Source organism: Aspergillus ambiguus, assembly GCF_047715705.1.
Source record: "Aspergillus ambiguus strain CBS 117.58 unplaced genomic scaffold BDV59scaffold_7, whole genome shotgun sequence".
NCBI lineage: Eukaryota > Fungi > Ascomycota > Eurotiomycetes > Eurotiales > Aspergillaceae > Aspergillus > Aspergillus ambiguus.
The window spans coordinates 626,717-650,535 of NW_027395520.1; the positions used below are offsets into that span (position 1 = coordinate 626,717).

At 50.0% G+C, this 23,819-nt stretch overlaps 12 protein-coding genes across 12 annotated transcripts; 5 read left to right on the forward strand and 7 right to left on the reverse strand.

The window, feature by feature from the left end:
- The first annotated feature begins 5 nt into the window (after positions 1–5).
- Positions 6–1,892, forward strand: BDV59DRAFT_174025 (snoRNA-binding rRNA-processing protein UTP15). Its single transcript, XM_073689001.1, has one exon. It carries the CDS (start codon positions 129–131, stop codon positions 1,755–1,757), a length of 1,629 nt encoding a protein of 542 aa, XP_073550253.1. The 5' UTR covers positions 6–128; the 3' UTR covers positions 1,758–1,892.
- BDV59DRAFT_174026 (phytanoyl-CoA dioxygenase family protein) lies at positions 1,893–2,944 on the reverse strand. The gene has a single exon (XM_073689002.1). The coding sequence runs from the start codon at positions 2,912–2,914 to the stop codon at positions 1,949–1,951; it is 966 nt and encodes a 321-aa protein (XP_073550254.1). The 5' UTR covers positions 2,915–2,944; the 3' UTR covers positions 1,893–1,948.
- Positions 2,945–3,214: 270 nt separating this feature from the next.
- On the reverse strand, positions 3,215–5,000 carry BDV59DRAFT_200134 (major facilitator superfamily domain-containing protein; the record flags this gene model as incomplete). The annotated part of the gene is made up of 5 exons (XM_073693510.1): positions 3,215–3,831; positions 3,889–4,328; positions 4,383–4,536; positions 4,587–4,755; positions 4,812–5,000. The coding sequence occupies 5 exons, from the start codon at positions 4,998–5,000 to the stop codon at positions 3,215–3,217; spliced, it is 1,569 nt and encodes a 522-aa protein (XP_073550255.1).
- Positions 5,001–5,631: 631 nt separating this feature from the next.
- Positions 5,632–7,005, forward strand: BDV59DRAFT_200135 (RraA family protein; the record flags this gene model as incomplete). The annotated part of the gene is made up of 1 exon (XM_073693511.1): positions 5,632–7,005. The coding sequence occupies one exon, from the start codon at positions 5,632–5,634 to the stop codon at positions 7,003–7,005; it is 1,374 nt and encodes a 457-aa protein (XP_073550256.1).
- A 607-nt stretch (positions 7,006–7,612) lies between these two features.
- BDV59DRAFT_191911 (HpcH/HpaI aldolase family protein) lies at positions 7,613–8,563 on the reverse strand (the record flags this gene model as incomplete). Its single annotated transcript, XM_073691969.1, has 4 exons — positions 7,613–7,875; positions 7,928–8,163; positions 8,210–8,361; positions 8,414–8,563. The coding sequence occupies 4 exons, from the start codon at positions 8,561–8,563 to the stop codon at positions 7,613–7,615; spliced, it is 801 nt and encodes a 266-aa protein (XP_073550257.1).
- A 1,798-nt stretch (positions 8,564–10,361) lies between these two features.
- Positions 10,362–11,024, forward strand: BDV59DRAFT_174030 (uncharacterized protein). Its single transcript, XM_073689003.1, has one exon. The coding sequence runs from the start codon at positions 10,418–10,420 to the stop codon at positions 10,736–10,738; it is 321 nt and encodes a 106-aa protein (XP_073550258.1). The 5' UTR covers positions 10,362–10,417; the 3' UTR covers positions 10,739–11,024.
- An 898-nt stretch (positions 11,025–11,922) lies between these two features.
- Positions 11,923–15,263, reverse strand: BDV59DRAFT_174033 (uncharacterized protein). The gene is made up of 5 exons (XM_073689004.1): positions 14,885–15,263; positions 14,244–14,817; positions 13,052–14,168; positions 11,993–13,003; positions 11,923–11,940 (listed from the first exon to the last, which is right to left on the reverse strand). Exons 1-4 carry the CDS (start codon positions 15,152–15,154, stop codon positions 12,289–12,291), a joined length of 2,676 nt encoding a protein of 891 aa, XP_073550259.1. The 5' UTR covers positions 15,155–15,263; the 3' UTR covers positions 11,923–11,940; positions 11,993–12,288.
- A 569-nt stretch (positions 15,264–15,832) lies between these two features.
- On the reverse strand, positions 15,833–17,443 carry BDV59DRAFT_211713 (Tannase/feruloyl esterase; the record flags this gene model as incomplete). The annotated part of the gene is made up of 1 exon (XM_073695857.1): positions 15,833–17,443. One exon carries the CDS (start codon positions 17,441–17,443, stop codon positions 15,833–15,835), a length of 1,611 nt encoding a protein of 536 aa, XP_073550260.1.
- Positions 17,444–18,292: 849 nt separating this feature from the next.
- BDV59DRAFT_200138 (alpha/beta hydrolase family protein) lies at positions 18,293–19,654 on the forward strand (the record flags this gene model as incomplete). Its single annotated transcript, XM_073693512.1, has 1 exon — positions 18,293–19,654. The coding sequence occupies one exon, from the start codon at positions 18,293–18,295 to the stop codon at positions 19,652–19,654; it is 1,362 nt and encodes a 453-aa protein (XP_073550261.1).
- Positions 19,641–21,362, reverse strand: BDV59DRAFT_174034 (putative sulfate/molybdate transporter). The gene is made up of 2 exons (XM_073689005.1): positions 19,855–21,362; positions 19,641–19,783 (listed from the first exon to the last, which is right to left on the reverse strand). The coding sequence occupies exon 1, from the start codon at positions 21,321–21,323 to the stop codon at positions 20,007–20,009; it is 1,317 nt and encodes a 438-aa protein (XP_073550262.1). The 5' UTR covers positions 21,324–21,362; the 3' UTR covers positions 19,641–19,783; positions 19,855–20,006.
- Positions 21,363–21,652: 290 nt separating this feature from the next.
- Positions 21,653–22,266, forward strand: BDV59DRAFT_156024 (RidA family protein). Its single transcript, XM_073687437.1, has one exon. The coding sequence runs from the start codon at positions 21,757–21,759 to the stop codon at positions 22,210–22,212; it is 456 nt and encodes a 151-aa protein (XP_073550263.1). The 5' UTR covers positions 21,653–21,756; the 3' UTR covers positions 22,213–22,266.
- On the reverse strand, positions 21,660–23,416 carry BDV59DRAFT_174035 (uncharacterized protein). The gene is made up of 2 exons (XM_073689006.1): positions 23,196–23,416; positions 21,660–23,145 (listed from the first exon to the last, which is right to left on the reverse strand). The coding sequence occupies exons 1-2, from the start codon at positions 23,346–23,348 to the stop codon at positions 22,321–22,323; spliced, it is 978 nt and encodes a 325-aa protein (XP_073550264.1). The 5' UTR covers positions 23,349–23,416; the 3' UTR covers positions 21,660–22,320.
- Between the last annotated feature and the right edge of the window lie 403 nt (positions 23,417–23,819).

The following is a 23,819-nucleotide window of genomic DNA, read 5'->3' on the forward strand; positions in this document are numbered from 1 at the left end:
AGATACTCAACTCCACGCCAACATCTGGCGCATCTCCCGCAACTCTGCATTCGTCCACCTAAATACATTTCCATTGATCCTCCTTAGACCCCGTCCCTTCGTCTCCGACATCCCCCACCCCAGCAGCCATGGCTGCCCCCGTTCTTCCGCTGCAGCAGGTCAAGCTGCCTGCGCTCCCGTCCACTCGTTTAACCCCGGAGCAGCAATACTGGAAGACCTTTAAGAATCCTCTTCTGATTCCATCCCCGGCCAATGGTCCCGTCAATCTCATCACCCAGCCCTCCGCTCCGTCCTCCGCCTCCGCTTTCCCGTCGCTCACCCAACCCCCGGACGTCTTCACCGTCACGACCGGTGCCCGCATTCAGATCTACTCGATCCGGACGCGAAAGCTCCTCCGGACCATCACGCGGTTCGACGATACGGTGCGCGGGACAGACGTACGCCCAGACGGCCGCGTCCTCGTGGCTGGAGATGACACCGGCGCCGTGCAGGTGTTTGACGTCGCCTCGCGGGCGATTCTGAAGACATGGAAGGACCACAAGCAACCGGTGTGGGTGACCAAGTTCTCGCCCAGCGACCCGACCTGTGTGTTCAGCGCCAGCGATGACCGCACCGTTCGGCTGTGGGACCTCCCCAGCCAGAACAGCGTCAAGACCTTCGTCGGCCACACCGATTACGTGCGCAGCGGGGCGTTCATGCCCGGGTCGCTGGCCTCCTCCAATCTGCTCGTCTCCGGTAGTTACGACCGCACCGTGCGGCTGTGGGACCCGCGCGTGGAGGCTCGCTCCGCGATGACCTTTAAGATGGCCGCCCCGGTTGAGACCGTGCTGCCCATGTCGACGGGGACGACGGTGCTGGCTGCGGCGGATAATAAGATCGCTGTGTTGGATGTCGTCGCCGGGAAGCCGTTGCATATGATCCGGAGTCACCAGAAGACCGTCACGGCGCTGTCGCTGGCGTCCAATGGGGAGCGTTTGCTGAGTGGTGCGTTGGATGGCCATATGAAGGTGTTTGAGACGACCGGTTGGAATATGGTGTCAGGTTCGAAGTACCCGTCTCCGATCCTTTCTCTCCGCGCGATTACCTCCGGCGCTGCCCAGGAGGACAAGCACATTGCCGTTGGTATGCAGTCGGGACTGCTGTCGATCAAGACCCGTCTCTCGGGGCAGCAGAAGATCAAGGAGCGCGAACGCCGCAAGGAGATGCAGGCGTTGCTCGAAGGCAAGTTGGAGGAGCATGACAAGAAGATGGCGAAGAAGCAAAAACTGCGTGGATCCGGCTGGGAGAAGCGACTGCGCGGCCGCGATTTTATCGGCGAAGGGGTGGAGATCACGATCGACGGCCAGGACCAGAGAAAACGGAAGAAGGAGCAGACTTGGGAGCGCGACTTGCGCAAGGCGAAGTATTCCGCCGCGTTGGATCAGGTGCTGGCTTCGTCGGACAAGACCGCGCAGTTGACTCTGCTGACGGCGCTGCGTCACCGCTCGGCGCTCCATGCGGCCCTGCAGAACCGCGACGAGGTGACCCTGCAGCCTGTGCTGCAGTGGGTGCATAAGAACATCACGGAACCCCGACTGGTAAAGCTGTGCGTCGAGGTGGCCTTGAACGTGCTGGATATCTACTCGGCAAACCTGGGCCAGTCGGCGCAGATCGACAAGATGGTGGATCGGCTGCACCGTCGGGTGCGCGACGAAGTGGAAATGGCACATCAAGCATACCAAACGAAGGGTATGCTGGATATGCTGAAGGTGTCATGATGGCCCGGATGGCCCACGGATTACGCGCAAAAGCAGATGTTTTATTAGACTTGTTGCATTATTTGGATACCTGGTTGGAGTTCGGGGTTCAGGCATGCCCACTGTATCATGAATATAGCGCAATTGACATTGACTGCATATGAATTCATAGACTCGTAGGGTGATAGATTCGATGTCTAGCAAGATCGCGGTCACTGGTACAGCCTCGAGAAGCCCTCGCCGTTCTCCGGCGGCTGCAGCCAATTCCGACGGTCATAGTCCCAACCCTCCGCGCCTTCAATCACATGGAACGTATATGCATACCGGCTGCGCGGACTGGTATTTTTCTCGCTCTTGTGCAGCACGTTGCCATGGATCAAGACCAGTGACCCAGCCTTGACCTCAAGGATATCCAGCTCCTCGTCTGTCGGCAACTGACTCTCATCTTCATCCTCCTGCATGCCCTTCGGCAAGCCCGGCCCCTCATTAGCCACGAACTCCGTACCAGTGACCTCCCCGTCCGCATTCACACGTCTCACAAACCGCCTCTTCACCGCGCCACCTTTCCGACCCCGATGCGACCCTTTGAACATCCCTAGCGTCGCATTCCCAGGGCCTGCATCCTGCAGCGCAATCCACCACCCCACCGCCGACGGTGGATCGGTATACAGAAACTCCGAGTCGCGATGCGGCGGCACAGCGCCCCCGATGCCGGGCTGTTTGCAGATAACCATGCTCTGCAGCACGCGTGGATCGACGAAGCCCAGCGACCGCGCGATGTCAGCGTTGCGCTGGGAGAGTGTTATGGCTTGAAAGGGCGGCGACAGCGTGTGCAGCGAGTGTCCGATCTTGTTGATGGCTTGTTGCTTTGGCTTCAGCAGCGCCGGTTTCCCCGTGAGCGGGTCTGGGTCGGCGGAGAAGGCGTCTGGTTCGAAGAAGAAGCGCACTTTGTCGCCTGACGTCAGGAAGTAGTCATCGCCGACGTGCGGCTTGTTGTCTTTGGCGTCGTCGCCGGTGGTGAATTGGGTGAGCGGGTGGGAGGAGAGGTCGAAGTTCTCAAGGAGAGCGCCTGTTTCGTGGACGAGGGAGGCGGTTTCAGTGGGAGTGAGGTAGTCTGGGACGACGAGGAAGCCATTTTCATGGAAGAAAGCTATCTGGGAGGGGGTGAGGCCGGACATGTTGCGGTGGTGATGGTGGTGATATGAAGATGTTAAGGTGAGGAGAAAATAGAAGTGGAATGGAGAGTGCGGGGGATTTCCTTATCAGTCGGAACGGCCGACTCGATTAGGAATTCCGTACTACAGCTGTGCTATGATTGGTGAGGTCTACAACTAAATAATCACTCTGCAGAGTACTCACTAATACTATGTACGCAGTATCGTAGAGGTACTTGAGGATATAATCAAAAGATAAGAGAGAACTCCTAACTAACTAAGGATCATATCAAAATCATATAATTGGAATAGTACAATCTTCTCTCACAGCGTATACACAAAGAGCGGAGACTTATCCCCCATTCTCAGCAGTTGCTCGTCGGTGTAGGTCTCGCGGATCTCAGTCTCAGTCATTCGGCCATTGCGTTTGTTCGCATACATGTAAGACAGTTCGAGAATAAGAGCTACGAGAAGAGAAAATGTACCAAAGGCCAGTGACAGGCCGAAGCCGGTCGGATAGGTCGGGCTCTCTCGATCCAGGTACATGTAACTGCCAATGATCCCTCCGGTATTGCCAATACAAATGTTGAACGCACTTCCGATAGCACGACGTTTCGAAGGGGCCAAGTTATTCATGCTCCAGGAGGCTGTGGCTGGATAAGTCGGGTAAATGCCCATACATGCCACGATGATTGCGAAGTACCCAGGACCAATATTGGCTTCTAGATCGCCCTTCAGACCGACGATGATTGCGTAACCCGTAATAATTAGGAGCAATGGTATTGCCACAAAAGGCATACGCCAGAAGTATCGGTCGCCCAGTCTGCAGAAAATGATGGCGCATATAGCACCAGCGATATAGGGCGGGACCGTCATGAGCTGCGCATTAGTACCTTCATAACCCATTGCCTTTGTAAGCGTAGGAAGGGTAAATTTCGTTCCTATAGGAGAGACTGGTTTAGTATCGACCTCATTGGGAGTAAGGGGGGTTGACCAACCGTAGGCACAGGCAGACTGGCATATCATAATGGAAGCCAGTAAATAGATTCTCCAGTTTAGCATCATATCCCAAATATCTCTCCATGAAGTCCCCTGGTAATCCTCCTTAAATTGGCCCCCTTCTTTGATGAAGTGCTGTATATCAAGATACCGAATTTCGTCTTGATCAAGCCACTTGCTGGACAGTCGAGGGGAGTCTATAAGCAGGAAAAAGGACAGGACCCCAAGAACAACAGTGAGCAAACCCTCAATTATGAAAATCCAGCGCCATCCCTCGTAGCCACCGACACCATCCATCTTGCTAATCCCAGCTGCGAGAAGACCGGAAAATGCACCGGATAGCGCACTGGCACAATAGAACGAGGCAACACGGGTTCCGAGGTCTCTAGGCATATACCAAAATGAACATAAGTATACCGATCCAGGGAAGAATCCAGCCCTAGTAACGGTCAGAAAATGGCAGACAAACCAAGACGGGATAGCTTTGACACACTCGAAGATGCCTAATAAGAGCCGAACCGTCAACAACCCCCCAAAGCCTCGGACGACACCGGTCAAAGTCATGATAGTTCCCCAACTGAGGATTAAAATCCCTAGATAGACGGAGGGTCGCTTGAATTTCTTGAGTAATATATTGCTCGGCACCTCTAATCTGGGATCAGCGACTGGAAAACCATGAGATCCATAGCGTACTCACCAAGGAGGACATAGGGAATGAAGAAAAGACTAAGCGCAATGTTGTACTGTAGGCCGCTTAAGCCCAGATCTTCTGGCAGTCCCAGGATTTTGGCATTTCCGATATTCGACCGGTCGAGGTGAGAAATCAGATAGAGGACCGAAAGCATAGGAACTAGCCTCAAATCCACCTGCGATATATCAACTGTCAGTTCCTCTCTACTTGATGGCATCAATGAGACCTTACCTTTTGCATGACCCTTTTCTTTCGTTCTTCGGAGAAGTTGCGATAGAAGTCTGCATCCTCAGATGCAAGGCCAAGCACTTGGAAGTTGTCGATGGTGGTAATAATCGCACAGTGTTCCACATTCTCACAGCTGCCGGTCTTCTCATCGGCCAAGTCATCCCTAGAATTATCTACGTCTATGGATGGCATAATGGTGTCGAAAGTCTCGTATCAAGTAGAAAGTTATTTAAAAAGGGAAAAGCATGTCGAAAAAACATCGTTACTGCGCTGCTAGGTATCTATTATAACTTGAGCTGACCAGACTCGAGAAGCCCCTACGTCGAAGGTAGAATTGTCTGAGGCAGAATGCTACGTATTGCGTAGCTCTTTACCCCAGTTGTGGGCCATGTTTAAGCGCTAACGCACCCGCAAATGCATGGCCTTTCCCCCCAGCGTGGGGAAGGAAACGGAAAATTCGTCCCGCCACCAAGGCACGCACGGCGTACGTAGCTCCGTACGGCTTCTTTGCGTCCGCATGCATGGAAGGCCCGCGGACCTGAACTTCCGATACCTGTCTACAAGCCAGTGTGTCTGTGGCCCACAGCGGAACTTCACCATCATCGTTCGGTGAAATGTTTTGTCGCCGATGCATTGGGATGTGCGACAAGACAGTCCCCCGGGTATTCATATAGCAGGCCGAAGCAGCGAGGACTCATAAATAAGACGGAGAGGTAGCGAAGATGCCGGGCTTCCTATCTCTATCCTTCCTTTTCATATCAGCTGTTATCCTTCGACGACTTTGAACGTTTCGAATACCTCCTGGCCCAGGAAAATCAGCACAATGAGCGACTCTAGCTTTCTGGACCGACTTGCAGCTCTCGATACCAATGCGGTATCGGATGCATTAGATTTTCTCCAAGTCAAAGGAGCCACATACGGCCTACGACCCCTCTGGGATTGCCCAAAGATTGTCGGACGCGCTAGCACGGTGAAAGTCAGTCGGAAGACGGACAAAGCCTCTACGGCCCACCCATTCACTCCGGTAATTGATGCAATTACAACAAAGGACCGCATTCTTGTGATCTCTAGCGGCCTAGAGGGTGTCTCATGCTGGGGCGACATCATTGCCAATGCCTCTAAAGTGAAGGGCATCCGTGGAACCGTTATCGATGGTATGTGCCGGGACATTGATGGTAGCCGCGAGGTTGGCTATCCTGTATACGGCCTCAACGTTACAATGATCAGTGGGCGCAATCGATTGGTGCAAGTAGCCTCTGGCACACCGGTGCAGATCCGAGGCGTCACTGTACATGAGGATGACTATGTTATTGCCGATAATTGCGGAACAGTTTTTATCCCCGCTGGTCATATTGAGAACGTCCTATTACTAGCCGAGCAGATCGACCGCCGTGAGCGCTTGATGATTCAGGACGTTCGAGCTGGCGTCCCCGTGTCTGAGGTCATGCATGACGCGAAGTTCGAAGCCATTCGCGAAGAGATTATGTCAGTGGCAGCTGCGGCACGTACCTCATCATCTAAACAAAGCAAGAAACCCAGCGACGAGGATCAAGAGCTGGTGGCGTTGCTCTCCGGGCTAGACTCACCTGCGGTCTCTGACGCACTTGACAAGCTTGGAATTCCCGGACAGGCATTCGGACTCATGCCTTTGGCCGATTACAAAAAGGTCACTATCGGGCCAGCCTTCACTGTACGTTACGTACCTGCGAGTAACCCACCGGGAAGCGTTGGCGATTTCATAGACGACGTTACTGCTGGCGATGTCGTCGTTATCGACAACGGTAGTCGCGCAGATTGTACCGTTTGGGGTGATATCATGACTCAATATGCTGGTTTACGAGGCATTGCTGGGACTGTTATCGATGGGGTATGCCGGGACGTGAATCTTGCAATCGAAGATAATTACCCGATCTTTAGCGTTGGCCGTTGGATGCGAACCGGTAAGGATCGTGTTCAAGTGGGTGGCATTAACGAACCAGTCGGTATTGGAAAGGTCCATGTAAACCCTCGCGATATCGTTGTTGCCGATGCCAATGGTGTCGTTATTGTCCCTCGAGACCGAGTCCGTGAAGTGGCGGAAGTTGCACGAAAGATCGATAATAGCGAAGCTGGTATACGAGAAATGACTACTAGTGGAGCCACTATTGCTGAGGCCCGAAAGGCGCTCGGTTATCACACGCTGCAACGTAAGGAATGAACATCGATTGCAGAAGGATTTAACGTTGTCGGGGCAGGAAAAGAGATGTTTTTAGATATTATCTAGACCAAATAACAGATTCATTACACCTTTTGATATGTATAACTTCTATCATTTAAACTATTTTAGTCAAGAATCTCTTCAATTCGGGTATCCGAAGATAGTGCTCTATATCATTAAAACCCTTGGGGAGCTTGTATCCGTTGGACTCGGGATTTCCCTTCACTGCAGCAGGTTTAAATTTCCAACCGAGGAAGTGTCAAACAAAGCTATAAAAATAGCGAATTCTCCTTTCTGGCCCCCGTAGTCTCCCAAACACTGTGTATCTGTACCCCAGGTGGCTCCTAAGAGTATAGAATAAGGACCTGAGATGTGAATGAAGAGAAGGCAAGGGGTGGGGGGTGTGCTCTATTGTCGTCCTTGGTTGGAATTTACGTGTTCATTAATTGAAAAGGGCCTAGGCTATTATCTTGTAAATGTAGTTATAGTAAAACCAAATGTAATAGAGAGGACATTTCTATGTTTGCTTCAAGAGTAAATGCGCTGGTACAAGTATATGCGCACTCGATCCCAGGGTTCTCCAAATATAGTCTTCTTACGGAAAACATCAGGAGCGCGCGATATGCAATTCACTCACATACCAGTTTTGCAATGCCCGAATATCATAACTCATCGCCACGGTATCGAAGACCTTTAGATGTTCCTTACACGCAGAGCCGTTGTTTGATAATCGACCAACCCATTTACCATGCCTTCTAGCTGCCCCCACAATCTTTTGTATAGCGTCGACAAAGTCGGGCTCGTCCCCTCGTGCAGGGACATATCCAAGAATTGATAGGGCAAGGTCATTCGGCCCAATAAACACCATATCTTGGCATAGGTTAGTAAATCGATCTTAGAACTTATGATGTCCGTCACTGACCGATACCAGGCACGGCACAAATAGCATCAACATTCTCGAGTCCAGTTTTCGATTCAATTTGTACACAAGTAATAATAGTCTCATTTGCCGTTTTCATATATGTCGGGATATCGAGACCGTGAGCGATGGCTGGAAATGCGGAGCCTTGACCTCGACGTCCTTGTGGAGGGAATTTCGAATCCAAGACAAGAGCCTTTGCCTCTTCGGCTGTATTGATTTGTGGTACAACGATACCGCTGTTCATACCATTAGGACTGCTTTGACAGTACATTCATGACTCACTGTGCACCAGCATCCAACGCCCTTTTTATCAGATCCGTGTGGGTCATTCTGATACGAACCAGCGGCGATACTCCCAAAGCTGCAATCGCGGCAGTCGAACTGTGCATTGCATCGTCACTAATATGGCCATGCTCACAATCAATTATGATCCCCTTTAAAGTTCGTCAGTGATCACAGGCAGCATGAAATATGAGGGATGCTGACATCAACACCAGTCTGGGCTACAATTTGGGCCGTCCGAAAGGACGGCAGGCCCAAAAAGGTAGTGATAGGCTTCACGTTGGCCCGGAGAGCGTTAAGAAACCGTAGTTGGGGGTTGTTGATTGAAGTCGTAATAGGCGATAAGAAAGTCATACTGCAATAACGCCTTTCCTTGCCAACCCAACCGAGGGACTGATGTTATTATGTGCTAAAACTGCTTCAGAATGTAGTGTTGCGATTGAAAGTTGAAGGTGCAATTTTATAGATGGGCACACTGGGAGGTAATTCATAGTCAGAAAGACTTTTGATTATTCTTGAAGAAGGGAAGGCAATAGGTATTTCGAGCACCGGGAAAACGAATATAGCCCGATTGAAGCTCAAGAAATGCTCGGGGAAGCAAGATGTGATGCCGAACCGAGCACGGACCGTATAATTCCGCTTGCCCGTGGATGGGGACATGATCGAGGACGCAAGCATCTCCCCACCCCCGGGATCCTCCCTGGAATCTCACATTCATCGGCCAAGTTTCCTCACCAGTGAGCGGGTTGACAGACAAAGACTTCCGGAGAGTGAGGAACGTCGGCTTGTTTCGCTCCGCACTTCCTCGCTCGGACCCTCAACAGCCCTGGTTCGTATCTTAGGTCTGGATCTCCGATCTCTATGAGAGTGGTAAAAGTATCGGCGGGAAACTTTCCCTGTTTATGAGTAAAGCCCAAACCTCACTGCTCTTGCAATTTAGGTGATGAACTGGTCGGTTATTCCCTTCTAGCCCTGGAAGATTTCGAATCGACGACTATCCTGGAGGCACTAAGCCTGATTCGGCGGCAGGTGGATGAAGGGACGACAGGCCAACTACATAGGCAATTCGGGGCATGTAAAAGATATCCAAGTCTCTACTGTGGTGATCTTCTCTCATTTTCCTAGCTTTCAGGCACAGGAAATCCCATGTAGTAATTAAAGTAAGTCATAGCACCATGAGCAGGAAACCGAGTGCTATAGAGCTGCACCTGTTAGGTCAACCTGGTATATGCTGGGTAGGTCCCCTAAATCGACAAAGAAAGCTTTATTCGCAGCCTGAGACTGGCTTATTTCGCTGCGACGTGTGGGGATGTGGCCCATGTCTCAAAAACCCCTCAAGTATAAGCCCGACGTGTAAATGCGAGGTAGTTCTCGAGCAATGTTGAACGCCGGGATCGTGGGGATTGTGGGGACCACATGTTAGCGACCTCCTTGCACGTCCCCAAGCTCACACTTTGGGTATAGATGTATTTGTCCTTTTCCCATCTATATCAAGGGCTTTTACTTCCAAGAATACCCTTTCTATCAGCCTACTGATGGCTGATGCTTGAGGGTCGAGGTAGTCTCTATATCCAGCTCGTCCTGTCGTCTGAAAAAGTCCTTCGGGCAAAGATTGTATGGACCATTAAGAAGACCACAATCTATATGGCAAGCAAGGAAGATTGTCAGGGTGGGAAACCTAACAAATGATTTTCTCGAGGATACGAATGTCAAGATATGATAATGACGATGTTTGTTCCCTGCCCCAAGTGCTACGAGCCGGCAAGGCTCGTCCAATTCAGGCTGATAACGCAACACACGTGCCATTAGCCTATTCTATTAATACTTAAGACTATTCGTCTTCCTACAGGTCTAGTGTTGTCTGTTACACTATTGCTGCGTCTCAACATGTAGATGCGTGTATGGGCACCCTTTCATTTTCGAATGGGGTTAACTGGGTAAAGCTATATAAACTCACTGCCCTCTCCCGCAACGAAGCCTGATCGATAATTCCAGTTGTGGCCCATCAGAATCAAGTTTGACGCAATACGAGGACAGCTACGGGACAGATTCCAGATGATGCGAATATCGCCGATCCACCAATGTGGGGACGGGAATGACATCAGACAACATCATCGCTTGCCACAGTCCTATACACCTATAAATACGACCCATTCTTTGCTCTTCAGCATCCAATGCACAGAAATTGATCCATTTAAGCTATAAACAATGTCTGATTCCTACAAAAAGTCGAGTTCTTCCTACTACTACAGCTCCTCGTCGAGCACCACCGATGGCGACAACGCCAGCGGCCATCGGTACACGGCCAGTTCCCAAACGAATCCAGATGGGTCGGCGTATTTCAGGGAGGCACACCAAGATCTAGGTGAGCCACCTGTAGTCGAGGAGCATTACTACGATCCAACTGGCCAGGAGAGGCTGCCTCAGTCGTCTACCTCCGCGGGAGGAGTCCGACGGATTACCGATTTGGATGAAGAATCCACGAGAGAAAATTATGGATCCGGGATGGCCTTTCGGGAGGACGTTTAAGCTTGAATGAATATTGCATTAACGAGGTCCTGAGTTTGAAGATGTCGTGAACTGCGGGGATGATGTCGTGGCCATGGAGTATATAACGGTTATCAAAAGAAAACCTCAGGTCTCAAAAATAGTCAGAATGAGGTCCATCTTGTTTCCATGATGGCGTTAGTGCAAGTAATACTGTGTTGGGACAGTGAGCCCGCCTCGTCGAGCCTATTTCCTGAAGCTCAAAATCCAATCCCGTACAGCCGCAACATCCGAATCAACGTCCGGATGATCCGAGTGGTTACACTGGTTCAGGCTCGTAATTAGAGCGACCAATTTCCCCTCCGACACAATCGGACCGCCCTGGTCGCCTGTACATGGTCCCGCTCCAGCATCCGGCACATCGCACATCATAGTAGATGTAATATCTCGAAGATCTCTCCAGTCATGGCGACACGACTCACCCGAAAGCGCAAAAGTTCCGAGCTGTTGCAAGCTTTTTGCCTGATTTTGGGAAGTTCGGTCTGTCGACCCCCATCCATACATGGTCAATTTGATACCACTTCTCGGGCTGTTCTCCGCAATGTCTAAGGTGGAAATATCAGACACATCGTCGGAGAGGTGGATAACTGCAAAATTTGAATCGAGCGTCTTGGAGTTGTATTTTGGGTGCTTCGTGATCTTTGTAGCGTCCTTTACGGTTCCCCCATTGGTCCGGTCCAGGCTGCCCAGTCTGACTGACAGAGAAGAAGGAGACTGGTTATCAACACATTCGGCAGTCGTGAGTATGGTACTTGAGCTGATAAGAGCCCCTCCGCAAATGAATGATTCCGCTGCGCCCTTCGTTATGAGTGCTGCAGCCCACGGGGCTGAGCCTTCGGGGGCATCAACACCGTATATTATAGCATAGATAGGGTGTACAAGGAAGGAAAGAAGACAGAGCTTGATATAGGAAATAGATTGGGGGGCCATGGCATTGGATCTCATCCACAAAAATGTAGGAGAGCATTTGGTGTGAAAGTAACAGGGTTTTATACTGTCCACACGCAAGGTTTGTTGAGCCCTATGAGGGTAGCATTCTGAATCAACGATTGCATGGAAGGGAGGCCCTTGCATCTTTGAGGGGTCTAGGCATCGGTCTAATCAAGAGGAGACCTTATCCTTGAAACATGCATCTTAAGGACCGTATAAGGGCTGCAAGCTGCAAGGGAGGAGTTCAGTAGACACTACTACACAATTAGTATTCACATGAGAGATATGGGGGTTGGTAGAACTTTCTGATGATGAATTTTCATTCATAACAATTATTCTGGGGGTGACACAATCACGGCAACAACTAACTTGAGAGCACATGAATCTAAAGATGGCTTATAAAATGTAGCTACTGGACGCGTATTCTATGTTATGCTTATAGGTACTGTCAACCATTTCGTGTTCGCTTCATAGTGGCTTCTCATCTTGAATCATCACGTTACAGTCCATCCTCATCCAAGGTCTTTTCCGCTGCATCAGATCCCATTAGTTCTGAGATCGAATATGTCAATGAATGTGGACTCCAGACATAGCAATGAATATTACTCCTCATCACCACCCCTTTTGCGGCTTGCCGGAGAGGATGGCAGTTCTCCTGGAAGAAACACTGAAGGATGTGTCATGGCCCTCATGGAATGTCGTGGGTCAGCGACGGTGGGTATAAATGGACTATCATCACTTTGTGCCCGGCCCCGTATAAAATAACCACTCCCTTCAGGGCCCGGAAACCCTATCTCCGGATGGCGATTGATATTAGCTTCTGTGTTAACTTTTGGTAGCAGTTGGGTCAGAATGGGCATCACAGTGTGTTTTGCCCAACCTCGAAGACCATCCTGCTTCTGAGTTCGTGTTTCTCTAACTCTGTTCGTATTGACTATCTCCCACTCACCATCGTCATAGTGGTCGGCTGATATCTGTGACTGATTGTTATGCTGAGTATGGGACGGAAGCGGCTCCCCGGCGGATGAAGCGCTATGCCCACTATCCAACCGTGCAATATCTTCAAGGACGCTTTTGTTCATGCGCTTCAAGCTCTCGAATAGCCCAGAGAGCTCTGATGATACGCTGCCTTTTCTCGGAAAGTGTTCCGCCAGGCTCTGTAAGTGAAGCAAATAATCCTCGCAATGCGTCCTATATTTCGCTGTGTCCCATCCGCCCTCATGACCTTGAGTACCCAAAAATCTACTTCGCATCTTTTTATACGAAGAGGAAAGGACCTCAAAGGCCGCGAGCAGCCACGAATTGTACGGATCATCACTAGCTTCATCAAACTGGGTACCTCGCAACCTATTTCGGCAGACGAACCGAACGACGGTATGAATTTTAATGGTAGTCATGTTTCCTTCATTCCTCAACACGTTCCCACTCTCTCGAAATCCCGAGGACTCGGACGTGTCATCATCGGAAGCATCTTCAATAAGCCCGTACCGAGTCAGCACTTGCAGAATCGCATCCAGATCATCGTTGTCTCTACAGATATGTATGTCGTATTTCTCAACTGCTCCAGCTCCAAGACGAAGAAAATCGACATTTAACTGGGAGCTATAAAATGACACGATGTTGATTAAGTTCAGGCTACCGAACTGCTTTTCTGAATAGAGTCTATCCAGAATCCGTAGGAAAGTCTCATTGAGCATCGTATTTGTCAAACGGCTGTCGATTCTGAATCGTTCGATCGGTTTTGCCATTGCACTAAGATAGTTACAAACCGCGTGAATTGCCAGCGGAAGACCCTCATAATGCATGGCAATCAAAGCGGCTTTTCGCACCTGCCTCTCAAGAGGTTTTCTAACACCGAGCTTGGTGAACAGCAGCTTACATGCCTCTTCGACGGGCAGCGGCGAGATTTTGAGACGATATGGATGGTATAGCTGCTGTTTGTTGGGGAGTGTGCCATCCCCTGAAGTATACAGAATACTTCCGGTACGATTGGCTGGGACAATTCGTCTGAGATAATCGATCGTCTTGTCGTTCTCTGGAGGATCGAGTCCGTCAAAAATAAGGAGCCATTTGTCAAGTACAGATAGATAATCGTGGATTTGCTGGAGTAGGTTGTGTACTTCTGGTTCAGTGTGACCCAAGCATGCTTGGAGTGCATGCGCAACATTCTCCAGCCCACTGTGTATCGATTGGAGGGATGTGGCATTGATCCAAAAAATGCCGCCTGGGTAGGAACTCCGATGAGTCCAGATATATTCTCTGGCTAGATATGTCTTCCCTGACCCAGGAGGGCCGGAAATTACAACTGCTTTTGGGTATAGTCTAGAAGAGGAGGTCAATATGGAGTGTAGACGATCAAAGTCTGTTCGTTTCCCAAAGAATGTGGCATTCGGATGCAGATCCGTTGGCACAATGAAAAGAGGCTCTTTGGGAACAGACGACTCTCCATGACCTTTGAGGCTAGGTAATGCGGCAGTGGAGTCTATATTCGAGAAATAAGTGAGTTGCGTTGCGCATGTAGGATAACAGCGAGAATATAACTTCGTATTCTTCTTACCACTAACACCATCATCCAAACTGTCACCCTTTCTTGCAGCAAGTGCGTAGTCGTTGAGTACTCCGGCAATGGCGGAATACCCAGACTCATTTATTGAGTTGAACTTCGGTAAGTTCAGGTGATGTGATGGAACTCCGATCTGTATAGTTCCCGGAATACAAGGTGCTGCCGAGGTTCTCTCGAGCACAGGGACAGAACCATGAACTGGAAGTGTTTCATAAAAGAACGATATTGGAAACGCTTTCGTGAATCTAAAAAAGTTTTGAGAGATATTTTGTATTGTGGAACCTCGGACTTGGCTGGATGGTTCACCTTGTTCGTGTAGTGACGGCTGTATGTATTCCTTCCCAAGGACCGCACTGGAGATGCTTTGTACAATCGAGTTCCAACCCAGCCCATTTGTATTATGCGGAGTTCCCAGAAACAAGATCCCACATGTCGAGCGGTATATAGAATTTAGATAAACAGAGTTATAACTCGAATTCTCCCGGCAGTGCAACAAGAGCTCTTTCACTAGCACACCGCCTAATGAATGGCAGACATATATAATGGGCCTGTCGGAGCAGCTTAGGCGCTATTTAAGTAATGTTAGCCTCAGGCACTGGAAGCCATATTAGGACGAGATTTTCATGTGCACATACTTTCCGATTTTCCACTAAAATCAAAGCAAAACTTTCAGCTTGCGTTGGAAGCGAGTTGGCCTCGTCAGTATCGATAAATGTGCCAATACTCGCGCAATATCCATATGTCAAAATTCTCACTTTGCCAAGTGTCCCTGGCAAGAGATCATAAGGCCAAAAGCATCCAGTTTTCGATGTCCATGTGTCGAAAGGATGACCGTGGAGGCCATGGACAAAGACTATGTCGATCTCAGGTTGTTCAGCCGAGCAGTAAACTTGCGTTAGAGACATATCCTGGGAGAAAATAGTTCCCTTCAATGTATAAGCCGCTATAAAAGAGACTTGAAATGAGCATGTCCATAGATGGTATTTTGGGCTGCTTGTCCTGGCTATGAGATACTATAATGGAATGCACAAAGAATAGGCGTCAGCAGGCAGAATATAAACCGAGGCATGGTTCAGCTGATTCATAGCGCTCGGATACATAATCACCTTATCATCCCACTGACAAGGCGAAACAGGGATAGAATTCATTTGCTGTCGCCCCGCACCTCGTGTCATACTATGGAGCCTCGTCAGGTGCGGCATGCACTGCCACCGCCAACACAACATGACAGGGCCCTTAGCACCTTATAGAGTTAATTACAGCACATATAGCCTATAGATTAGGTCAAAAAGAGGCTGAACTCTGGGCCTTATCAAAAGAAGAGTATAGACAGAGTCACGTTGTGGATGACACAATCCAAGAGGATTAATATTCGTGCACCACGAGTATGAGCTACCACTACTCCCTTAGTTACGTGGTTCGGTAAAATTTTTGTGTAGAGTGGACGTTCAGGTCCTTTTATTATTCTAAAATTAAATCTAAATGGAAGGGGAAATATAATACATGCCCAATCGAAAAGGCCGACTGACGTATATAAGGTGCTCTGTATATCATACAAACATCCAGAATCAGGTAGTCACAACTCAGCTCCTACATTGGAAGGATGAGCTGGAATTCCAATCACCGCCAACATAAGTGGCACTCTGGGGATACGGGCAGGCCCTGCGCTGAGCCTGAACACCGAGTGCGGGTGTATCGTCAATAAATTTGGTGGCAATCAACTCATTTGGAGCGGTTCCATTCTCAACCCATGCCATCAAGGCCAAAACAGCATCGTGTTTAGCGTCGCGGAATCCAGGCACGCCCCAAATATTATCACCAGTCAAACCAGAAGGCTGGTTGGCAGATGCGATGTACCATGGAGCGTTGTGTACAGAATCCAAGCAGTGCTGCATTCCTGGAATTAAAAAGAGCCGGTAGAAGCCGTCCAGGTTTATTCCGAGGGGATTCATGGCCTTCTGAACTTGTTTATAATAATAAATACTAGATCCAGTGGGAATCTCACCATCGGCAAATCCGTGGTAGTGGATTAGTTTGCCGCCGCGCTGATAGAAAGGACGAATGTCGTAAACATCTGCAGTGGCGTTACCAGGATCAAGACGCTCAGACAATTGAATTGTAGTCAAGTCCAAATTCTCTGCAGGCCATGTTGAATTATTATAGACAAAATCGCGAGGGTACGCAACGCCACTCGGGTCGTCGATGTCATCCTCGTCCGTCATGATCATCTGGGAAACTTGAGCTTCCGAGCCCCATGCGAAGGAAGGGAAAACAAATGTCTGATTTGTCTCAACCCAGTCACCGTATATCCGGTATATAGTGTCGATTTGGTCGGCGTTGAAACAGGTGCTAGTGTTGGCATTAGGGCTACCACAGAGCAAGGCTTCGGGGCGGAATTGACAGGCGTAACCATCCATAATGATGTTATCCTTCACACCGTCAACCTCATCACATTGCCTCAGCACCTCAGTCGCAAGGAGATCCATCAAGTCAGTGGTGACATGATGAGATGCATTATTAGGCAAGTTGTCGAGGGCAACTTTAAGATCCCAGTTCTGTTGGTGACTCGTCCACCATGCACATGCCCCCGCTAAGACACCATCAAAGTCCTCTGGAAACATCTGGATTGACTTCAGACCCTGACGGCCACCTGTAGAGCAACCCGCATAGTAAGAGTATTTGATATCTCGATCGTAGAAAGCCTCTGTCAAGACTTTACCGAGAGCAACACTGCCATGCAGCGCGCGCCATCCCCAGTCGGTCTTTGTCTCCGGCTTACCAAGTGCCCAACCGGCGTCCCCAGCCTCTTGAACTGTAGAGTTGTGACCAGTATTAGTAGAAACGACGGCAAAACCATAGTTAATCCCCGGTGCCATGTCCGAGAAGGCGATCTGACCAGTGAAACCGCCGTTTCCATAGGCCAGATATCTTTTGTTCCATGTTTGCGTTGGCAACCAGAGACCAAATTCATATGAGGAAACGGCAGATGAACTAACGTTTACGTAAAGAGCACAGTACTCAGGCAAGCCGGTGTAATTGCCCATAGGTCCTTCAAAGGTCTGGTTTGTGGTGAAAGCCCGGGCATAGACGAGGGTGGCATTGTCATCCAGGTAAGGGGAGAAAAAGTCGGGATTGCATTCGCTTGCGAGAGCAAGATTAGGGGCCACAAGACCCAGGAGGAAGGAGGCCTTCATCGTGAAGGGTGCTGAATGATTGGCAAGGAACAGGCCAGGAGATTGTATGAATGTCCAGGTCTCTGGATTAAAGGTACTGCAAGGTAGAGAGGAATTTGATATACATTGTATTCTTGTAGCCTACACCTTGAATACGTAGTTGTTAGGTTATGGTGGGTCTAAAATAGCAGCAAGGCATCGAGCCAAAGACCACCATACTTCCTGAGCTAGGGGAATTTAGCCGGATAAGATGAAGTAACTCCAAGCTTGTGTCGCTAGTGGGGCAGAGTATTCATCGGCTTTACTTCGGAAGATTGAGAAATGACCTCCATTGTGCTTAGCAGAACGTACTGCGTATGACAGTACAGCTTGTAGGTCCTCCTTTTCTGCCCTAAGAGGAGCTGTTTACCCAGTCAGTTAAATCCGAAGTACTCGTGTTCCGCGTCTCGAGGCCACGCCAGCTTGCAGTGTGGGCCGTGATGTTACCCATGGTTATCAATACTATAAGCAGTTTAGTCTCCGCTTCAGGAACTGATATATATCAGGCGTTAGAGCGAAACGACCCGCATACTCTGATTTATCTCCGAGATGTTGGTTTCTCCGATCATTATTTGATCACTAGAATCGGGCATTTGCTTAAAGTAGCGGGTACAGCAAGAAACCGCACCATAATTTAGCTTGATGAAGTATACGACGATCATCCTCAAAGATATTGGGGAGTGGCTTATTATGCCAGGAGATATGGGATAAAGGAGTCCGATTTCTCTACCAAGTCCTCTAATGTTGCTTAGGAGAGTGTTGTTTACCCTTACTGATTGACAGTTCTGCCCAGTGAGTGAAGTGCTAGCACAACGCGTTCGTTCTTACATTATGTTCTTCAACCATCGAACTGCTCTCGCAGGCTTAGCTGCGCTAGATATCCTAGGCGTAGCTCGTGCAGCAAACATAACCGCGCTGCCTGGATCAGTCGCCTTAGGGGATGGTGTCGTTGGAGCTCTCCATCGCCCAGAGAAGTCCAGCCCACGAGCATCTATTGCGGTTCTTGTCATGCATGCCGAGGAAGATTACTTGACCTTCTCTGCGTGTACAGAGTTGTCCAAGCGGGGATTCACTGTGCTCTGCGCCAACAACTATGCTAGCAAAGAGGGCGAAATGACTGATCTCGATTTCGATTACATGATGACCGACGTTGGCAAGGGAGTGTCCTGGCTTCGCAATCAGACCGAATTTGAGCATATTGTCCTTTTTGGCCACAGCGGTGGCGGCGCCATGATGACCGCCTACCAGAACATTGCGGAAAATGGTGTCCAGGCTTGTCAAGGATCTGAGAAGATCGCCCCTTGCTCTGATGACCTGGCCGGACTGGACCCTGCCGATGGCTTGTTGTTAGTTGACTGTAACTATGGTCTATCTACAATGATGCTCTTCAGTTTAAACCCGGCAATCACAAACGAAACCTCTGGCCTTGACAACACCCCAGCGCTTGATCTCTACAACCCCGTTAATGGTTTTGTTGCCAACGCCAACAGCAACTACACCGCGGACTTCAAAAAGGCTTTCCAGAAAGGTGTTGCTGCCCGCAACAATCGACTCGTCAAGTACGCCCTGGAGCGTAAGGCTGCAATCGCAGCTGGTGACGGCTCCTATCTTGACGACGAGCCAATGGTAATTCCAGATGCAATGTATGAAGGGTTCAACAACAAGTTCTTTGCGCAGGATACCCGGTGGCTTGGACATACCAAGTATTCCTGGCCACTTGTGCATAAGAATGGATCCTCCACGACCCAGATTGTGCCATCAGTCCGTGTACCTCAGAACTTTGAAAATTTCGGGACCAACTTTACTATGGGTGCTATTAAAACTACGGTGAACCGCTTCTTGCACGTTTTTGGGATTTGGGTGGACGAAGAAGAATTCGCTTATCAGGAGGACGGCTTTACCGGGGTTCACCTTAACTCTAGTCTTACTGCTCCTGCCGCGGCTATTCAGGGAGTCAGCGTGCCTATTCTCACAATAGGAAATACTGGTCACTGGGAGTATTTGAATGCGGAGAAACTCCATCTTAACGCTGTGAGCAGCACGGATGTTTCGACCGCCTTCATTGAGGGTGCTACCCATCTGCTGACGACTTGTACTGAATGCGAAAGATATCCTGGCGAGTTTGGAAACACTCTTGAGACAGCTTATAACTATATGGCCCTGTGGCTTGGTAAGGAAGGCCGATTCATTTAACGTTGGTTGTATTGTACATTATCATCAAACCTTTGTGTTGTCTCACTGTCGTTAAGGTTCAACTACATGGCGCACAGTCTGATCTTTCCATGATGGAAACGGCAGACCCTTACAATGTTCTAACAACATCTATACATATGAGTTCTCCGTACTAATATCTGTATTTTGGGAGGTGAACAATATAGTGAAGTGGTATTTACCATTTTTCGTGATATCAAATGGTGTCGACATCAGCTGATCACATCCTCTTCATGCACGGATATCAAATGCCAAATGTCGCAACATATATGAACCCTACCATGCTATGTCCCGCATCGCAACAGCAGATTCTATATCTAAAGCGTAGCTTCTTTCAGGGCAAATGGACCCTACCCTCGGCTCGCCCCTCACGGAATTTATGGATCAGGCCAGGAAGTTCGTATGTCCAATGGCACAGCATGCCAGCCAGAAAACCAATGGCGTCATTTTTAAATCCAACCAATAACCCCACAGTGACCATCATAACGGTCCATCTGCGCTTCCGATCCTCTTCGCTGAGCATCGGCCCAACATGTTCGCCAGGATCCCCAGTCAGGCCGTTGTGGAGCTTTACCAAATCTCGAGCCGCTGTTGTATTCAAGCTTTCTCCCACGCTAAGCAGCTCCAGTCCAGCAGCAATGACCATGACGCCGAGCATAGAGCTCGGGAATCGCTTCAGAAGGCCGACAAGACTTTCCCCGAAGAAGACACCAATGACCAGCTTGAACAAGCCGAGAAACACCACACTGGCGCCGGACCGAGCGCCAAATCGGTATTGTGCTGCCAGCCCACCTGACCCATGACAGACGGGCATAGCGCCGAACCAGCAGCCGAGGAGGTTCATCCCCGCGACGCTGAGGCCGATGGAGGTGATGGAAGGGGTGTGCACGTTCGGAAGGAGGTCCGCGGCCAAGTGAACCACAGCCACAATCGAGTTGAGAGTGGTAAGGGGGATCTGGCCGATTCCCGCGTCCAGTGCACCAACAGACCATTCGTGGGGGGAGGGCACCACCACGAAGGGATGCCAAAACTCGATGGAAGGGAGTTTCGATGCAACTGCGCTGCGAATAATGGCAAATACAAGACCGACAATGAACACAACCAATGCGTAGGGCACCTTGCGGTAGACATTTGTAATGACAAGGAAGATAAACGCCGCAATGGCCCAGATGCGGTTATCGGCCCAAGACGGATGGACCCATCCCAGCGACGACAGCATGTTCCCACAGGATGCAATGATCAGGGATAAGCCCGCCCCAACTTGGATACCCTTGATGACAGGGATTGGGATGACATTGGCGAACCACCGAAGGATTCCTGTCACGCTGAAAATGAAGATACATGCGGCCACGAAGATGCCGGCGGCCGCAATGGCACCGTTAGTGAAGGAACGGGCGATGGCCACTGCAGCGATGGCTTTCATCGGCTGGACTGGCAGCGGGATCCCAAAGAAGAGGCCGGTCAAGATATTGAAGATTCCGGAGAAGATGAGGGTACTTGAAAGAGATACGGTATCGTTGACCGCCAAAGCGATAGCGATGGGGAGAAAGGTACCCAGATCGCCGAGTGAGCCAGAAATTTCAGAGACATAATTACGACGAAAGGTGTTGAGGTTGTAGGAGGTGGTCTGTCGGAGGGACTGAAGGGGCATGATGGTCGTTATTGTTGTTGTTGTTGTTGTTGTTGTTGTAGTTATTGCAGTTGAAGCGGCATCACGATGACGATGCGGAGATGACGGAACAACCCCGCTTCCTCATCCGGCCATGTGAGGGACGAAGCCCTAATTGTCTCTTTCAGCCTGCATTTCTCTACACTCGCTCTAGCAAGAGGAACAGTATTGTGTGTATCGACGACCCTGATAATATCCAGGTCCTAATCTCCCGAGTTGCATCTCAAGTATTGTCCCACGGTCCTCCTCCGTACTATCCGGATCGCATCCGCCTCCGGGTGTGTATCCGGCGGGTTCCACGATTTAAAAGAACGGCCAGAATTCCGTCATTCCCAGTCCAAACATCTCCTCTGCTTGTTCTACTCTTCTCTCTACCCCTCTGAATCACCCTTTCAGATCTATCACAATATCTACCATGTCAAACGGATCGGCTTTCTTCCTCCCGCCCGAGAAGGCCCAGGGTCTTGCGAACTACCCCCATGCCCGCATTACCCCTACCAACCCCTCATCACGCACTATCCATGTCTCGGGAACATCGTCGCGACGGGGCGATGGCACCTGGGATGGGGTTATTGAACATCCAGACGGCACATGGACTCTCGATATTGGTGAACAGACGGCGGCCGTGCTACGCAATATTGATACGGTCATCCGCGGCGCGACCGATGGCAAGGGCAGCATTCGGAACGTCGTTGAGGCGACGGTATTCCTCACAGACCTAGCTGGCTGCTACAAGGGGATGAACGATGAATGGAACAAGGTGTGGCCCGACCGCGCCGATGCGCCAGCGCGAACGACCATCGGCGTGAAGGAATTGCCCAATCCTCGCTTGCTGGTGGAGATCAAGTGTACGGCGATTTGCGAATGGTGATTTTGAGAGGTGGATTGATTGTACATATGCAGCGGCTTCTAAACCAACCAGAATTCACCAGTGGCATTATTTACCTGAAGTAACCGGAGACAAATGAATGTTAACTGTCTACTCCAACCAAGCCTCAACAGCATGTCGAAGATGATCCTGCAGCCATTTCTCTTCATAAGGTGTATTAGTGTCGAAACCATGTTCTCCCTCTTTCAGTGTCAGAACCAGCTTGTCTCCCCCAGGCTTTCCCTGCATCACCTCCGATACTCTGTCAATGAATTTCTCGGAGCCCACCTTCGGCACCACAATATCTTGGATTCCATGCAGGATAGCAATTCCTCCACGGGGAATACTTGCTCCAGGTTGATCAAGCTTCTCCAGTGGGTACCGCAGCTCTCTCTTGGGGGAACTCTCTGTTCCCCGCTCATAAAGCCCAAGCAGGTCCCCATAGTGGATAGCCGCGATCATCAGATCGAGCCTCTCCGGGAGCACCGCAAACGACCGTATCGACCCAGGCTTAATCTGAGCAATGTAATCACGGACGAAAGTGGCCGGAAGAGGGGGTTCCGTCAACGGAGTGGGCGCGGGTGTGCCGTAATGGTCTGCAGCCATGTCGACACAGGGATACCCCGCTGTCGTGGCTCGGATCTCGTCCGGATGCGACAGACCTAGGTATATACTTAGAAGTCCACCGGCAGATTCTCCAGCTGTGAGAATCCGCGAGAGGTCAAGCTGCGTGCTGCTCGGACTAGCCGCCAGGAATTGCGCCACTGCGGGGGAGCGAAGCCATGTCCAGAAGTCTTCAATGTCCTCGTAGATCTCCAGGCTGGTTGCTTCAGGCATGAGACGGTAATTCGGGGATACAATTACGGCATTATGCTTCTTGGCCAAGTCGAACAGCCACTGGGGAAACCACTCCATGCATAGAGAATCTCCGGTAACCTGCCGATCTGTTAGTAGGCTGCTCCGTGAGCTGGAGCATATTGACGCACTAGACCACCACCATGAAACCGCACGAGCACCGGTCGTTTCCCAGTGAAATTGGACTGTGGGATGATAAAATCGGCTCTAATTTCATGGTCACCGACTTTTTTATAGGTAGTCTGGACCAAGTCGAACCCGGCCAGTCTGTTTGGAGTAGCCATAGCAGTATGGGTGGAGATAAACACTATGCATATAAGAACGTGTGGATAATACCTAGGTACGCTCAACCATCAAGGTAGTTAAATCAAGTGTCTTCGACCGATGACTCCCATCGATTTATATGCTCTCATGGTGTTTGCATTCACGGAGTTAACCTCGGATATACATCCATCCGCCAATGAGAGGCGCTCTCTCTGTTTGTTTTGTTTGATTAAATTGCCAAACAAATGCATCAAACAGAGCAAACATCACTCGCCTTTGATGGACTTCATTGAGCTTTTGACCTCAAAGATTGAATGTACCCTACGGAGAGTTCTGTCCTGCAATTATTTCATCGATCAACAAAGCCTATCTCTCATTTTCTCTAGTCCACGCGCTCTCCAACCTCGATGGGCGTACAGAAAGCCGCAAGGTAACCATCCTGCTGGCCAAACGATTGCGGCGAATCATGGAGTACACTGGAAATCAATAGC